Source organism: Papilio machaon, chromosome 24 (genome assembly GCF_912999745.1).
Source record: "Papilio machaon chromosome 24, ilPapMach1.1, whole genome shotgun sequence".
Taxonomy (NCBI): Eukaryota; Metazoa; Arthropoda; class Insecta; order Lepidoptera; family Papilionidae; genus Papilio; species Papilio machaon.
Window position 1 is genome coordinate 4,231,673 of NC_060009.1, and position 18,195 is coordinate 4,249,867.

Sequence of the window (18,195 nt, forward strand, 5' to 3'; positions counted from 1 at the left end):
GAACATCAAGTCGACAATTCATTGTTTTGTGTACGGAGCACGCGCGACGCGATACTCGAGACGTAGGGATATAATTATAGTTTCAAAGATTTACGTATCCTTGTGTACGGAGGCCTTAGGGTTAAGGAGTTAGATTAAAATTATATTATTAGTGATTAATTCGTTTAATTCACAATACATGTTCGTTAGTACATTAATAGCAAATTATGTAACATTATAAATTATTATTTTTTAAATGCGAAATAGCTTATATTTATACACGTTAGAGCAAATTAGTATTAAACAATAAATAAATAAATTAACTTTTTTTTTATTTACATCTCCACCACGAAAAATATATTTCGAAATTGACAAGTAACTGGCCAAAAAAAGACATTTTTCTTTTTGTCCATTCTAATAGAATCGTAACTCTATAGTTGATTTGTCAGTTTCATGTCAATCTTTATTAATAGGTTGAGGTAAAATCTTAAACCACTCGCCACAATTTCCAATCAGGTCTCAATCACCCATATGTTTAGTCCTTTTTGTTGATAGCCTGGAAAGTTTTCGCACAATTATAGGTAAATTGTTTTTGTTAATTAATTATCAACTCTGTTTTTATCTACAACTTTCTAAATGCCCAATCTAGTGGTTTTCAATAGTTGTCCCAGTCACAGCTACGCCAGTCTGGAAGTAGGAGGTTAAATTCCCATAAATACTTCAATTATTTTGTTCAATCTCTTCTCATAACAGTAGAATCAACATTTTAATTGACTATAGAAAAATTGGACAGAAAACCATTTTCCATTATGAAGGATAGCGACAAAAAGTTAAGAATAGAACTGTGACAAAAAGGCATCAAATTATTGCTAAAAAGATAGATTAAAGGAAAATTAAAAAAAAATGATTGACAAAATAGGTTAAAGTTAAACAAGCCAGGAATCAATTCTTACTTTTATTTAACGTTATCAAAAAAAATCCTTAATCAAATAAACAGTACTAAATACTTCCAACTATGTTAATACAATATTTAACTTTGTGTCAACAATAGTTCCTAGTGATTGATAATTTACGTGAAGCCTGAAAATGTAAAAAATTAGGTTCGGAAAGTAATATAAAAATTTACAAATAGATAGGATGAATGTGATTGAGATTATGAAATAGTTCAAAATTGTGACGATATTTAAATACAAGTGATTAGTTAAAATATTAAACATACTAATTTGTAGCAAAACAAGCCCATAGAAGTATAAAGGTGGGTATAGATTAGAGCATTTACTTGTAACAAAACAACGAGCCGCTCTATGATTTGTTGTGTATCACCCTTTCACGAACCAGACGTGCTTTGGAAACTATGCATTTGTCTGTATCTTATCATTCGTTAAAACGTTACATTACATAGAAATGCTTGAGAAAATGCTCTAGTATATATTCACCTTAATAATTCGGTGCATAATTCAAAAAAGGACATTTTTATACGAGTACTATGCAGTAAATAAATATTTTACAAATTAGTATTGAATCGAAAATAGAATAACACATTAGTGTATGAAGGGATTCGAAGACTTGACACACAGTCACATGCTTACAAGTTGAATGCTTAACCCCTTGAACCACCGACGCCCTCAGTAGTAGCAATTAGTCTTCGATATTAGTTATAAATATAGAATCCTATAATCGTGGGTCGCTGAGACTAACATCTTCGTTTAAAACATATTAATATCTCTGTTTTGTCAAAAATAATGACAAGGGTAACGATATGTTTTATAGATATATTGGTCTCGGAAACCAACGGTAAGTGATAAAGGTAATAAAAGACTAATTTAATTATCAAAAATATTTTATTCATGCACATGCACACATTCATGCAAAAAAACTGATGAAAAATAAAAATGACATTTAATGACAAATGCAACTTTTTATTATCCATCAGTTTTAATAAATAACAATTCATGCAAAAACGAGATATAATCTAATCTATCACCTGAGGAGAGAATAATCTTTTGAGTCCAATGATTGTAGCCAACAGCAAAGCTATTTTGGAGACTAGGAGGGCCTTCCCGACCATTAAGTACAGGCCTTTAAATGTGAGGGCCCCGAGTAGACCAAACTTCATAGCTGCTGCAGCCAATAACGGACCCATGTTCTTGTTTCTGGCTCTTCCTGTTTCAATTGCTTTTGGTGCTTTCATTGAAACACCTGAAACGAAAATATAATTATTACTATTGGCTTCGACTGTCGAAGCTAATTTATTACATCATATCGTCATTCTTGTCATTATTATTTAAAAAAAGAGACAGTTGTTTAATAATGATAGATCCCGTAACAACAATATTTGTTAGGTGCACGAATGGGTCGGGTCGACCGGTAAAATACCACGACCACACAGAAGGCAGGTATGAGTATGGCGCCGAAGGACTAATTTTAGTCCACGTTCCTTTCCCACCATTTTCTTATAAGGAAAGGATGGGACGGGTAAGTGAATTTGACGGAGGATGAGACGCATAGGAAGAGGATATATCCTCTTCCTGTGTATCCTCTCCTCTGTTTATTAAAGGTAGGCAACGCATCTTCAATTGCGGATGTCTATGGGCAGCGGTCGCTTCGCTATTTAGGCGGATTCAGGTGACCGATTGCTCTTTTGCCACGTTATAATTTAAAAAAAAAACCAAGATAACAAATGTGCCAGTATAAGTCAGTCTTTTTGTCCTCTAAATTATCAGATGGACTGGCTCTTTATCATCATTAAAAATAAAGAGACTGTAGACTTAAATCAAGTAACTAAATTAATTGATACTGTTAAAGATATTATTTAAGGAAAATTGTATTTTATCCCGGAGGTGTTTTTAATAAAATTTATTAACCATAATTCATGTCTAGATGTAACAAATGAACAAGAATTTTTAAGTTTAATTCTAAATTACCTTGTTATTTAGTTGAGATTTATGACAAAAAAAACAATAAAAGTGTCCCTAAAATTTATGATTTAATTATATATTAAGAAAATTCCAAGATTATCCAAGATTTATATTTAATACTAAGTTTTTCAATTTATACGAATTGATTTTCACAATTATTGTGATTTATGAATAAAAGTGGTAATATCATTATAATAAGTAAATGTCCCCAGAAAATTTCTATCCTATTTTAATTTATCCCCAGAAATCGCAATTCACATTCGACTTAGTATAAGTAACTCTATTAAAAATTTCATCCAGATCCGCTAATCCGTTTTGGACTTACGTCATCAGCATCCATACATTCAAACTTTCACATTAACAGTTTGTCAATATTTTTACCCGACTGACTCGGAACTTTTCAGTCGGAGCCCGATGTCCTCTACGGCCACTGTAGTTGAACGCTGGAGGGTTACCTGAAGCCTAAACAACTAAACCGATTTTTACTAGTGAGGTGGCATTATCTTCGTATTCTTCCCCTTAGTTTTATATGGTTACAGTAATTCCGGTTATTTAATTAACAAACAGTGTTACTTCAATAGTAACTTATTTTACTCACCAACTCCAAAGCTTCCATCTTTCTCTTGTTTACCAGAAATAACAACATCAGCGTTATCCAACAGTCTATATCTCAAAGACCGCGTGGTTGCGAAGTTCCACAATTTATTAATGATGATCTCTTGTGCTTTATCTTCTACAGATTTACCAGCTCGCGCCAAGGATTCAGATTTTATTGGCATTTTAGCTGCCGCACCGTTGCTAAAAGTACAACGTATTTAAAATTTGAATATTCAAACCTGTATTTACTTTAGATAGATGAACTGGGGTAGAAATTTTTTAATCTTCTACTCTTGTAAATTTTATATGTAGTTATAATAAATAAGCTCAATACCAACTTCACACATCATCCTTATTACTTCAATCTTTTTTATTTTAAGTGGGTCGATATAACCACTTAAAATCATTCCATTATTACACCTACTAATTTCAAATGTGGGTAAGGATAAGGTATCCTTTGTCTGACTTCTTTCATTATTTCTTTAGAAATTTGTATCTATACCTTTTTGAACTATAGTTATGTTTCAGCTTTAAGTATATTAAAGTTACCTAAGCTAGTTGAAGCATCTGCAACCATTTCACTTACTGCAAATATTTATGGGGTGTACCTTCGCTATTTTTGCGATATCATTTGTCCGCCTGCTTCTTTCATTTCAAAAAGTTAAAACCTTTGAACTATTATTATTAAATTACCTTTCGTCAACGATCATCATATCGTCCGTCAGCTGGATTGAGGCAGTCTTCAGTATTTTATCCGCGTACCCGACAAGCTCTGCGGCGAGACAGGACGAAATTTCCCGAGCGACGCATTTGTTGTTCAAACTACGTTGCACTGATTCTTCTGATCTTAACTGGGAGAAAGATATGAGATATTATTTAAATTTATAAAAGTATAAAAGATTTAATCAACATTTTCCGAGCATACGAAAAAAGGGAAACATAAAAAAAAGGAAATGCTATCTATTGTGTTTCAGAAGAAAGAAATACAAAATGTTATTTTGATAGTCTGAGGGTTGCAGTAGACAAAAGTGCTGTTTACTCTCTTATAAAATTGTAAATGTTTAACAACTCATTGTAAATATAAGAAATCTGATAGCTTCTAACTTTTTTCCAACGTTAACTGTAATTCAATAAATATCATCAAAGCATTAGAAGAAATTATAATCATCGTATTACACAGTTTGTACTACAATTGTCCAGACTCGTGAGAAGAATTTAAACAATGCCAAATACTTTCAATGTAAAAACTAATCATCACAAACACTTTCATAGTCATCGAATACAATATGACAATTCTCAAAAAAATTAAAGGAAAATAATCTTTATTTAAACGGAATAAGAACCAATAATAGTAATACTTTGGTTTCCAATGTCAAGGTTAAGGTGAAACTCGATGAAGGCTAGATATTGAAACAGGTATAGCTTCTACACTTCTATACTTTTAAGGGGAAGTTTCATTTTTAATTATACTCTGAAACGAATTCTATATTATAAATTCTATTATCCTACGAAATTTTTGACTCTGCGTATGTCTGTGTGTACAGCACATTTCGTTACGTCAAAAATTTTCTACTTCAATTGTCTACCTAAAAAAGCATTGAAAGTAAATGGATGATGCAAAATCATAAACGTAGTTGTTTATAGAGTCAGTTACCTATGAGTTTTCACTACCGAAAAACCTGTTATACAACATATTAGTTTATTTAAAAAAGAATTAGTGAAATTTATTACATCATTCCGATTTGTCTAAACATTTTCACGTAAAATCGTATCACGCTTTGGCGTTAGATCTGATGCTTGGTTTACATTATTCCAGTACAGTAGCTCAAAATCAGTGCTGGAATACAACTGGCATAACGTAAAAAATAACTGAACGAGAAAGAAAAAACGGTCCATTCCAGTACTAATAAATGATGTAATAATGTCCTACTATACTGGAATAATGTAAATCAGGCACAAAAGACGTATAGGAATAAATAAGAATCGCTTAAATGGTTGCAATTATTTTAACATAAGTAAAACATGCACGAAATTACTCATTATAAATATGCCTCTCAATGATATTACGGGCAAAGAGCAAACATCGCCTTAACTTGAAGCCAATAGCTCTGGGAATTGACAGCGCTGAGCCAGTTTTCCACTTTCCCTGTATAATTGATACCCTTGTATAGGTTGAATGTGACCTAAATTAGTTGCTTAGAGAGTGCACGTATTGAACGTAAAACGTAATTTTTTTTTTGACACTGGATAGTCACTAATAATATTATAAATGTGAATTTTTAGATGGATTGATGTTTGTTTGAATTTCTGGAACTACTGAAATTTGGTACAGGTGTAGAATATAGTCCTATGGGTATAGGCTACTTATTAGGTTATTTTTATAAAAATCCGCGCGGACGGAGTCGCGGGTAAAAGCTAGTATTTTATAGTTATAAATATTTTGGTGTATGAAGTAACAAAACCAAAACAAAAGAAGTTATACAAATACTTATCTATATATATAAAAGAAAGTCGTGTTAGTTACACTATTTATAACTCAAGAACGGCTGAATCGATTTGACTGAAAATTGGTGGGCAGGTAGCTTAGAACCAGGTTAAGGACATAGGATAATTTTTACCCCGTTTTCTATCTTTTTATTCCGCGCGGACGGAGTCGCGGCTAAAAGCTAGTTGATAAATATTTTAGAAATGTTTCTTTTTCTAAAATATTTATCTACAAGTATTTGTATGACGTCTTTTGTTTTGGTTTTGTTACAATGAAAGAATATTAAATGATAAACAACACGGTCTATAAAGTTAATGGATTGTTAATACAATTAGCGGCTGAAGCTATGAAGTCCGTTAGAAAACACGGTAGAAGATAATCCGCTCAACCATCACATTTCTTGATTTAATATACGTTTCCACTGCGGAAACAATTGTACAAGCATTTTACAAGCAATTGTATTATAATCATAGAGATGTTAATATTTATAAGAGTCATTCGTAAAAGAAATAAAACAATAATATATTATTTAACTAGCTTTTATCCGCGACTCCGTCCGCGCGGAATAAAAAATAGAAAACGGGGTAAAAATTATCCTATGTCCGTTTCCTTGTTCTAAGCTACCTGCCCACCAATTTTCAGTCAAATCGATTCAGCCGTTCTTGAGTTATAAATAGTGTAACTAACACGACTTTCTTTTATATATATAGATGAAGAAGACTAAAAGCACATGTAAAAAGTCTTAACACGTAGACACTCGAGACTTTGTCAGCACGGAATTATAAAATGAACAAAAAAATTAACCTAAGCTACTCCCGCACACATTAGCTACCTTTCCGTAAAAGTTACGTTAAAATCAATCCAATCGTTGGTATATCGAATTAAGAGACAGGTACTTCAACAGATGCGTTTAACTAAGACGAAGAAAAGCATCATTTCCTAGAAATGTTCCATACACCGGTTATACCGCGCTTGCAGTATATCATCGTTAATAATTTATAAGGCGACATAAATCTCGTAGCATCAACATTCTCGTGCGGTAAAGCATAGAAGTTACACATCAATCATTGAACATAACAACATCACAGCGTTTATTTCATAGTGAAATTTATTACTAGATCATTTAATTGGATTAAACAGATTTAAAAAGTTAGATGATAACCGAAGAAAGTATGAATTGCAAGAGGATTTGTGTAAGAAAGAATTTATTTCAGATAAAACAGCTGACACAGATGTATGAAGGTAGTATAAAGCGTCCATACTACGTACAGAAAAGGGCAGGCTGATGATAAGTACTGTGTCTCATTTACTTTTGTAAACAGAAATAAATTTTGGAAATTCTGAATTTATTCTTCGTATAACTTTCATACAGTTTCAAATAATTTAATTAAATTTAAATTTTAATAATCAAACGAAATCTTCTTATATATAAAATTCTCGTGTCACAATGTTCGTTCCCGTACTCCTCCGAAACGGCTTGACCGATTCTCATGAAATTTTGTGAGCATATTCAGTAGGTCTGAGAATCGGCCAACATCTATTTTTCATACCCCTATTAAGTTTTTTTTTAACTGCGCGTGGACGGAGTCGCGGGCGACAGCTAGTTTTATATAAAGTCCTTCTTTCATTATTGATCTCAATCAACGCTTAAATGACATGTTTCGGCAGTAGAAACTTATTATAAAAACTTACACATCCCCAAGAACACTACAAAGTTTTCAACTTAGCATAAATCATAAATCTATCAATCCACAAGACTTACAGCGGGATATCAGAAGAGATGAACTTAACTCTTTTGTTTCGAAATATAATAATAAAACCAACCTCATTGTCGACCTCACTCGACCTCACGAATCCGATAAGTAAAATTGATAATAAATACGCGCTCTTCATTTTTCTAAATTAAAGTCCCTCACTTCACTGTCAATTTGTCACTTATCGATCTATTACACGATTTCTACAACTTCACTTCACGTTGTAGAATAAATGCAGAAATGCAACAACCACAGTCTTATATGACAACGCATGAATGAACATCTAGTGGGGTGGCATAAAATATGCCACACACTTGCGTTTCGGAGTTCATTTTAGTTTCTTTCTAGTTTCTGTATTTAGGAAAATCAATAATTGAAAGTGTAATGTACTAATAGTCTCGTTGTCATAGTATTCAGAAGTTATACCATTTCTATGTTTGTAAGCAATAGAAAATCAAATTTTCGTTTGCACTATAGAACTTCATTTTTAACGGGATTTTAAGATTCAAATCTTCTGTCATTCTATATAACTGTAGAACTTCATTGTCGTGACACCTTTTTGTCATATTGTCATCCTTTCATTCTCTTTGAATTTGTATTAATACAAGTATCACACACGGCAGTAGAATCCTACGGTATTTTTTTTTAGTATAATCAAACAAGGATATCTGAACACGTGAGAGATTGTTACAGCGGTTAGTTCCATCAGAAATCATATAAAAACGTATATTGTAAATGATATAAAATAAAACAAATAAAATGACAGACACAGTACGAAAAGAATAACGTGACAATTTTTGACCTTAAAAGAGGGGAGCTAATGAGTTATCACAATTTAGTTTGACCTATGCCGACATTGTCACATAACTTTGTCGGTATTAATATTAATAAAAAAAATGTCTTGGCCTTTATTAATGTCGTATTTTTTATATTGAACTAGCTTTTACCCGCGACTCCGTCCGCGCGGAATAAAAAATAAAAAACGGGGTAAAAATTATCCTATGTCCTTTTCCTGGTCCTAAGCTACCTGCCCACCAATTTTCAGTCAAATCGATTCAGCCGTTCTTGAGTTATAAATGGTGTAACTAACACAACTTTCTTTTATATATATAGATAAGCTAGCGCTTGACCACGATCCTATTTGATGTTAATTGATGATACGGTCGAAAGTGGCTTATTCACTCTACTTGTCGGAATACATGGACAGAAAAACTGACACCGGCAACTGGTTCCATTCCTTTGCAGTACGTACAAGGAACGATGATTCAAACCTCTTTGTTCGAACGCGCAGTACGTCTATCTCAAGGATGGATTCCTTCCGTATGTCTAAACGTCCGATGGTAGAGATGAAATGAATGAGAAATGTCAAATATAAGAAAAATATTTTATAACAATGTCCAAAAAGGCTGTATGCAACCCCGAGGCCGCAGCAACATACTCCACGGGGTTGAAGGAAACTTCAACTATAATGATGATGGTGGAGTTTGGAGGTGGAACTGGCCTCGCAGATGTCCCATGTCGACGTCAGGTAGTCTTATTTGTTATCTGAACTATGACGAAATCAATAGTATTTTTTCCACTTTTGCTGTTTTCGTAGTACAATTAATAATGTTTAGTGTAACTGCCTTACTTTATGGTAACAGTGTTGAATAAAATTTTATGTTACCAATTATGTGATTTGAAAAACAAAATTATAGGACACTTTGCAAATTGGATTTTATTTGTCGATGTTTGTGTCGAAAAAGTGTCTCCGAATTAAATACTGTTTTAATATCGATTTGTTGTCACCAACTTTAAGACGTCACCAACAAAATGTGGATCTTACCCTATATTAGGGCTAATTAGGTCTTTGTCAAACTCACTAGCCTAATGCGGATTGTTTGACTTCACTCACATCTAACATACTAAAACTAATTAAAGATCATGGTTTAACTCACTTGTATTTCGATGTAGGTACCGTTTAGTTTCAGACCTCACAAGGAGTCCTTATTCATGGTGAGTAGATTAACAAGCTATATTGCGATCGCGTCATGCAGGACAGTGATCCACTCACCCTCGCCTTGATGAATAGTTACGTGAGTTAAACCACGATTCTTAACTATTATTCAAAATCACCTTCACTTCACAGATGATTTTTTTTCAAGATTCAGGCGTTTATTTAAACGGGATATTCATCATTTCATAATCAGCTCTCTATACGTCCCCACCAAGAGGCTCGGAGCCTCCCAAAGTTTAGGGGTGACTAGGCCATAATCAACGCTGGCCCAGTACGGATTGGTTGACTTCACACATATCTTTGAATTTCTTCTCAGATATGTGCAGATTGTGCGGATAAATGTACATATGTAAATCGAAAATCGAAAAACACATTGGTAAATAGCGCGATTCGAACCCAGGACCAGCAGATTACAAGTCAAGTGCTTAACCTCTGAGCACCGACGCTCTAAATGGGACAATTAACGTTATATTTGTGAAATTTTCAATGGAAACAAGATTTCAACAAGCTTATCTACAGAAGCAAGCTAGATACGAAGTGACTAATGCGTTTTGAGTATTGCAACACTTAAAGTCGAGTATTTGTTCAATAAATGTCACACGAGTTGTATTTAAAAGTGTTGCGATTTAAAATAACACAATGACGCAAATAGGAGTACTATTTATTTGTTTTGTAACATTGGGTTTTCACTCTGCCTTTTTTTTATAAGAGAAGGGGGCAAACAAGCGGCGGGAACACCAAGGTGATCATCGACGCCCATGGACATCCGCAACACTAGAACAACTGCAGATTCGTGGCTGGCCTTTAAGAAAGATATACGCTCGCTTCTTGAAGGACCCTAAGTCGTACTGGTTTGGAAATACCGCCGAGGGCAGACCATTAAACAACGCGACCGTGCGTGTAAAAAATTTCGCGAGAACCCTCTCATTCAATTTGAAAAAAAAACTGAGATAGCAAAAAGTTTTCATAGAAAAATTATGTTGAAGTTATCATAAATAACGCATAAATACTACTTAATTTATCAATTTAGATATAAGTAATATTAAATGCTAATAAAGAATGTTTTACGCTCAAATTAAGCTTTAAAGATAATTTGTATTAAATAATTATAATATTTATATTATAATCTTGAATTGTAACTTTTCTGAACACTCTGTTTATCTATATATATAAAAGAAAGTTGTGTTAGTTACACCATTTATAACTCAAGAACGGCTGAATCGATTTGACTGAAAATTGGTGGGCAGGTAGCTTAGAACCAGGAAACGGACATAGGATAATTTTTACCCCGTTTTCTATTTTTTTTTTATTCCGCGCGGACGGAGTCGCGGGTAAAAGCTAGTTTATAATATTTATTTACTTATTTATTTATTTATTTATTTATAATACAGTGTTAACCTTGGAAATACAACTATGTCCCAAAAAATTATTTAAAATAATTTGACTATAGGATCAAAAATTATTTTTAAATTTAAATTGTTTACTTAGAAACTTTAGAACACTTTAATTACTAGTTAATATTGTAATTATCTTATTCATATTTTCACAGCACATTTCGAGTCCAAAGAATAATAACATTTTAATAAATGTAAAAATAAACGAGAGTCAATACGTCTACACTTCGAACATGAATAATTTAACGCAGCCGTCACATTAAAGCGGGGAAAATTGTTAAGAAAAAAATTACTTTCGAACGAACGAGTAGCTCTTAATGTGGAAAGTAACACGGCATTATTGTCACGCGAAATAACTGAACAAGATCGTGTATATAGGAATAAATATGGTCTTTATGAGACAAAAAATATATAAACAGTTAATTATACGAATATTACGATTGAAAAATTTAATAAACAGAACGTCAAATTATACATCGCGGCCATTAAGATTTTTGACTTTTTGGTTACTTTGTGGAAATTAAGGGTAGCTATTTCGAGATGTGGTGTTGACGGAAAATGCTGAGAATACCGTGGAATGCACGCAGGCCAAACTACTTGATCCTAAAAGAGCTTAAAGTCACTATAAGCCTTTCCACGGTATACCTCAGTCGCATTCTGTAATATTTCGGTCTCGTCGCTAGACGATCCCCCGAAAACCTAGAAAAATTATAATTATGGGAAAAATCGCGGGAAGAGACTCAGAGGGCGCCTATGCGCTGGACTGACCACATATGCACCGCACTCGACTCCAGCGAACATAATGCCATCCACATCGCTGAGAACCGCACATAGTGGAAAACCAACCTTCGCGAGAGGGTCAAGAGGAGAAGTCACGACCCTCAGGAGTGAGGAAACGATGCGCAGAGAGAGATTGTTACATGAAGTTATGTGAAAAATTTTTTTCAAAAAGAACTTTTGTAACTTACGACTATTAGCGTAAATTATAAGTTTGTCTACAGTAACTAGTCGGTGCCGTCACCGGACGATCAAACGTGAGTTAAGCCGTTTCTTAATTAATTAATTATGATGTCTCACGAAAGTTTAAACAGTTTAGGATTTTGATTTGATTCCGGTATAGATGAAAAAATAATTTGTATTATAGTCAATAGGTAATGTACCAGATGCTATTTGTTTTTGAATACGCCAAATGTTAAATAACCCGAAGCTCAAGAATCCATATATGTAAATATCTTATTCACTAAATATTTAATAGTTTCCTTAGGGGTCGTCGAACGATGTAGACGTAAAGCATTAGTTCGAAGTTTTATCTGATTAGTGAAATGCCGCTAGGTTTATATTTTATTCCCTTCTTTGAGATTTCTTCTCCCTTTTCCTACATTTAGGCAACCCATTACTCTTCTGATTGATAGTTTATGTAATATTGGGTGATCCAAAGTTTGTGAGGTAATTTATGTAATTTATGAGACATTATCAAACCTAATATGGTTATTACGACGCATTTAATTTGTGTAATATTTCTTTTTATTATAATTACAACAAGATGTAGTTTTTGTAAGAAGCTTTGTATCTTAACTCAAAATAGATATTCGAGGCATTTATCGGAATTTTCTGTTTTCCAAGAAAATCCGCTGCAAATAAGTGGGATCATCTAAGAAAATATTTATTTATAAAACATCCATTTTTAGTAGCAAATAACGACGAACATTTCGCAGAGCAAAACGCCTACTAAAATTGAACGAGCAAAAATGTTTATCTAATATTTTGCTGTTCTTTTCTATTTTGTGCCTCGTTACAGTAATCCAAAATACAACCTTTTTACCGGACAAAGGAATCCAAAAATGTTGTTATTCAAATTTGCCTACAAGCATTTTATGTATATTTTTTTAATACTATAACAAAAACCTACAAGTTTTCTCGAGTCTGAAAAACTATCCCATTCTAGAAAATTAAATTACGAACTCGAACAAGAGATTATAAACTCTATTCCAATCGATGAAGGACTATTGTAACTGTATTTATAAAATTGCACACTTATTATGCTTATTTTACTTTAAGTTAGAAGGAGCAAAGTCGGAAAGCAATTTAATAAAGTTAAGGGTAACAATTACGGAAATAAAAGGTTTCCTGAAAAGCCTATTTTGAATGGGTTAGAACCAGGAAGGTACTTCCTTATTATATTACTTTTGTTGTTAAAGATACATTTAGTAATATAATGTATTAAACAAAAAGTCGTTTTTAACAGTAGCTTAGGAATGCGTAAGATATAAACATTAATTTTTACGAGCTTTTGTTTAGTTTCCATTTCGAATTTGATCCACTCTCCGGTTACCGATTGAGTTGAAATTTTACACACATGTGTAAATCGAGTGACAATACAATATTATGATGACATGGTGCTGAGTTGATGATGGAGCTGAAAGGTGGCCATAGGAACTTCGCAATGAATGACTCAAACCCTCGAGTTGGAGCTCATATGAATCGTCGTGATGAGTAATTTGTCTTCCAATGGTGACCAGGGTCTGATGATGGAACTTTGTTTTTAAAAAGTATTGCTTTCTTTTATTTGACAATTACATGATTTTAATATTGTTATAACTTGGTTTTTTTATTATTATTATTTGTAATCAATGTCTTTATTGATTGTACCTATAAGCTTTCAACCATTAAACATACATATTGCTTAATATAACCCGTCTAAAATAAATCGTTGCTAAGTTCTCTGCTGTATAACTGAGTGTAAACTCAAGTGAGTCGACATTTTTCTTTCTTTTGTTTTCTTACAAGCTTACTTACATCGATTTAAATTATATCTTTATGTTTTAGGCGACTAATGGAGTAAATATTTATGAATTTCGTCAAATGGTGAAACCGACTTTAACACAAATATCCAATTACTTTTTTAACATCTTCAGCGATAATCTTGTTTTCCAAAGTAACACGTATTATGAATATGGCAACATTTAATATTATGAGATACATAACAAGTGAATTTGGCAACACAAAGACGAGGCAATACTGGCACGAAAAAGCTTCTATCGTAAATGAGCGGAGGATAATCTTTCAGGATGAAATGGATCATTACAACGAAATACTCTTTCAGTATTATTATTCTTTGATTCATAAAACTACAAATACTTTGAAATTTTGAAAAACGAATAAGTTGTAAAGACCTATAAGGACATCTGACTCGATGAGCATAAGTCAAACTAAATTATGACAGCATACTAGAACCCTCATTTCAATGTCATAAAAGTGTCACAAAGTCCATTCGGGACTGTAGCTATCATGTTATGTTTTTTTCTTTTATGTCATTTTCTATATCTTACTATTACTTATCTATTGTGTACATAATTATCTCTGTCCATTTAAACTAGGTTACGCATGTGAACATTTTTAACGTGTGTTAGATGGCTATGGGCAACGGTCACAGCGCTATTTCAGCGATAATAGGAGATCGCTTGCTCGTTTGACATCTTACTAGTAACATAAATTCGAATAAACATTCATTATAATCATCAACAAATATGTTATTATTGATGGATGGATCAATGTTTGTCATTACGTATCTCCAGAACAGCTCTACGAATCTCGGCGAAATTTGGCATAGATGTAGAATGCAGTCTGGAAGAACACTTAAGCTATTATTTTTATATATTCCGCGCAGACAGTCACGAGCAAAAGCTAGTCTTACGTGTTGACTGGTAATCTCAGATTATACATACTCTTTTGATGTTAACTCTGACCTGTTTGGTTTTATGTATTATGTTTGATTTACTTTAAATTTGGAATATCAATATTATTTTGAATTAAAATCGCAATTGAAAAATCGCTTTAAGAAGTAAGATGTCTTGTTATCTGACATAACTATTTTATTTTTATATATATTCCATACTGATCTTGTTTCATCAAAAATAAACTTAACAAAATATGTAAGTTGAAATAAACAGTGATCCCATTAGCCACATCTACCATTTCAAGAGTTTATGGGCCCTTCATATTTTTTTGGGGTTTTTCCAATTTTTTGAGCAAGAGTGACAGCTGCGAAGAAATTTTCAAAGATGGACGAGCCCGTCATACCATTATTAGCAAAAGATTCTAACTACCATAGCTGGAAACAAAAGATTGCTTTGAAAATAATTGCTGCGGGTTTTGAAATTATTTTGAAAAGTAATGAGGAGATTGCGATCACAACGACAACTAAGGAATTACTATCCATTAATAAAATGGAAGCATGGGGTAAAAAATTATTTTTGTTAGAGGAGGAGATTTTTATTATTTTGCATTTCTCTTGCTCAGTTTTGGACTTGTCTGACTGTTAGTACAAAGTCAAATTAATATAACGGAATTCAAATGGAAATTTTCAGAGAAACTTTTTACAGAATGTTTAATATCTTCTCTTCCTTTATAGTGTATTGTGTTTTTCTTGTATTTTTGTGGTTGTAGTTATTATTAAGAGTTTTGGTTTTTGTTGAGAGTGTGTTATTGTTTTATGATTGGTGGTTTGTTTTGTTGATAACTTGTAAATATTTTTGGGTTTTTTGTACTTGTCTGGTGCTATGATGTATATCTGAGATTACGGGGGTTTGTTGACTGGTAATCTCAGATTATTCATACTCTTTTAATGTTAACTCTGACGTGTTTGGTTTTATGTATTATGTTTGAATTAATTTAAATTTGGAATATCAGTTTTATTTGGTCACATTGGATTATGTCATAATTATTAATTCTGTTAAAATCGCTTTAAGAAGTAACATGTCTAGTTATCTGATAACTGTTATATATTAAGTTGGAATAAATAGTTTTCTAGTCCTTAAGTGTCTTTTTGGTTTGAAAGTGATACCATTAGCCACATCTACCATTTCAAGATTACGTTAACGACTAAGAAAACATAAGTCAATGTGTAAATAATTTTTATGATTTCTTGGTATTTTAATGTAAATATATTCATATTCTAAATACTGTCTTTTAAATTAATATTAATAAATTCACGTTTCTTGTGATATATTCAAAAAACATCTTCAAAAAATCATTCGTTTTGATAACTTTATTATAATTTGTATCAACTTTGATTACGAAGTTTTATAATGTAAAAAGTTTCGAAGAAGGAATTCGGTACACGTTTGAACTTTCTTTTGCTTTTCGTGTTAATATTTTTGTTACATTTTAAGTATTATTTTTTTCATTTTGAAATAATAATTGACGTGTTTTTTTTAAGTACACTCCTGTCGATAAATAACTAACTAAATAATAAAAAACCTTAAGAAATCTTTATTAGATTCTTTACCATAACACTTCTATTCTCTTTACTTATTTAATTTAACTTACTTTTGCTTTACATTGCTTGCTTTATTTTGCTGGCCAACAAGGAAGCGGCCACCTGAATAAGCCGAAATAGCGAGGAGACCGCTGTCCATAGACAGTCCATAGACGTACTGATGCATTGCCTACCATTAATTGATGGAGAAGGGGACGCGCAGAAAAATAAGATGTCCCCTTCCCATCCTTTCCTTGTAAAAAAGGTGGTAAGTAAAAGGGATCTAACTTTAGGTCTCCAGCATGCACACGTGTCAGACGAAACGCGCAATTGCCTCCACTTCACGCCTGTCTTCTGTATGGTCGTGGTATTTCACCAGACCATAGAATTTTACGCTAATATCAACAAATGTACAACAAAACAGTAGTGATTTCTAAATAGTTGACTAGCAACAGTCCAGCTTAGTCGTTAGGCAAGGCTCGTAAAAATATTTTATGATGCCTTCGACTCGGCTTTATTGAATTGCGCATCAAAATAATGGAATGTTAAGGATCTTGCCTATTTGTTTGATTTTATTGCTAAGCTAGCTTACTATGTATTTTGATTATAAGTAATGTTCTCAAGATTTTGAAAAGATAGTCAACGATGACCTTTACCGTGGGTTTCCGAAACCACAATCTCCGTTTAAAACTTATATATGTTATGTCACAACGACAGGGATGGCGACGTTCAACACGCAACGTATCTGAAATTGCGGATATCCATGGGCAGCGGTCGCTTTGCTATTTTGGAGAATTCAGATGACTGCTTGCTTGTTTGTCACCTTATCATACACTAGCTGTCACCCGCGACTCCGTCCGCGCGGATTAAAAAAAAAAAAACAAATTAGTAGCCTACATGTTCTTCCAGACTATGTTGTACATCTATGCCAAATTTCAATAACCAAGATTTTTCGTAATATCTCTGCGGCAAAATGAATGAATTATTTAATAACAGTAGGCCTAGCACGAATAATTGTGACAATCGCCATCGTATCGTACCTAATCGATAAAATTTGTATATCTGGCGTAAAGTACACCAAAAATCTCATACTAATTTTGAGGATACGAAGGCGATTGTCACAAAATAATATTTTTGCTAGGAATACACTTATGAAACTTGCCTGAATTCGTGTGTAAATTCTTATCATTTTAAAAATTTTCAATTTATAAAGGCAAACGTCTAAACTTTATCCATACCTTATTAAAATCTTTATGAGCCAAAGAAGTTACTAAGAAGTGGTAATTTCATAAAGTTGAAAACGAGGAATATGGAATTGGATTTTCATTCTAGCAGTTTTATCTGTTTTCCATAATTATACTTCGCTACTGCCAAATCTTTCGAAATGTTATTAACCATATATTGAAATACGTAATTAGTGCTTTTAATGTCGTGTAACATTATTTGACTGTTACGTGACTAGGCCTTAGTCAATCACGCTGGCCCAGTACGGGTTGGTTGTCTTTAATACGTATCTTTGTTTTTCTTTGCAAACATGTACAGGTTGCATCCCGATGTTTTCCTTCATCGTAAGAATACATTACATGTACATATGTAACTCAAAAATCGATTAACACATTGGTACATGTTCGAACCCATGACCTGTAGATTACAAGTCAAGTGCCCAACCCCTGATCCACCAACGCTATGGTGTCAACTGCTCTCCTGAAATTAGAATTTTGTAGAAAATAAAAGAATGTGTATTTTCATGTTTTATTTCTTTCAGTGCAGAATAAATAATCTTAAAACAATATTTCTTAATAAAATAAATTAAAC

At 32.8% G+C, this 18,195-nt stretch overlaps 1 protein-coding gene across 2 annotated transcripts; it reads right to left on the reverse strand.

Moving 5' to 3' along the window:
* Window positions 1-353: 353 nt before the first annotated feature.
* Window positions 354-7,952, reverse strand: LOC106708361. 2 transcript variants are annotated; one of them, XM_014499860.2, is made up of 5 exons: window positions 7,804-7,952; window positions 4,188-4,345; window positions 3,496-3,695; window positions 1,964-2,178; window positions 354-535 (listed from the first exon to the last, which is right to left on the reverse strand). In XM_014499860.2, exons 1-5 carry the CDS (start codon window positions 7,870-7,872, stop codon window positions 515-517), a joined length of 663 nt encoding a protein of 220 aa, XP_014355346.1. In that variant the 5' UTR covers window positions 7,873-7,952; the 3' UTR covers window positions 354-514. The 2 variants fall into 2 exon arrangements, with proteins under 2 accessions (XP_014355346.1, XP_014355339.1); XM_014499853.2 differs by lacking the exon at window positions 354-535 and adding an exon at window positions 542-666.
* Between the last annotated feature and the right edge of the window lie 10,243 nt (window positions 7,953-18,195).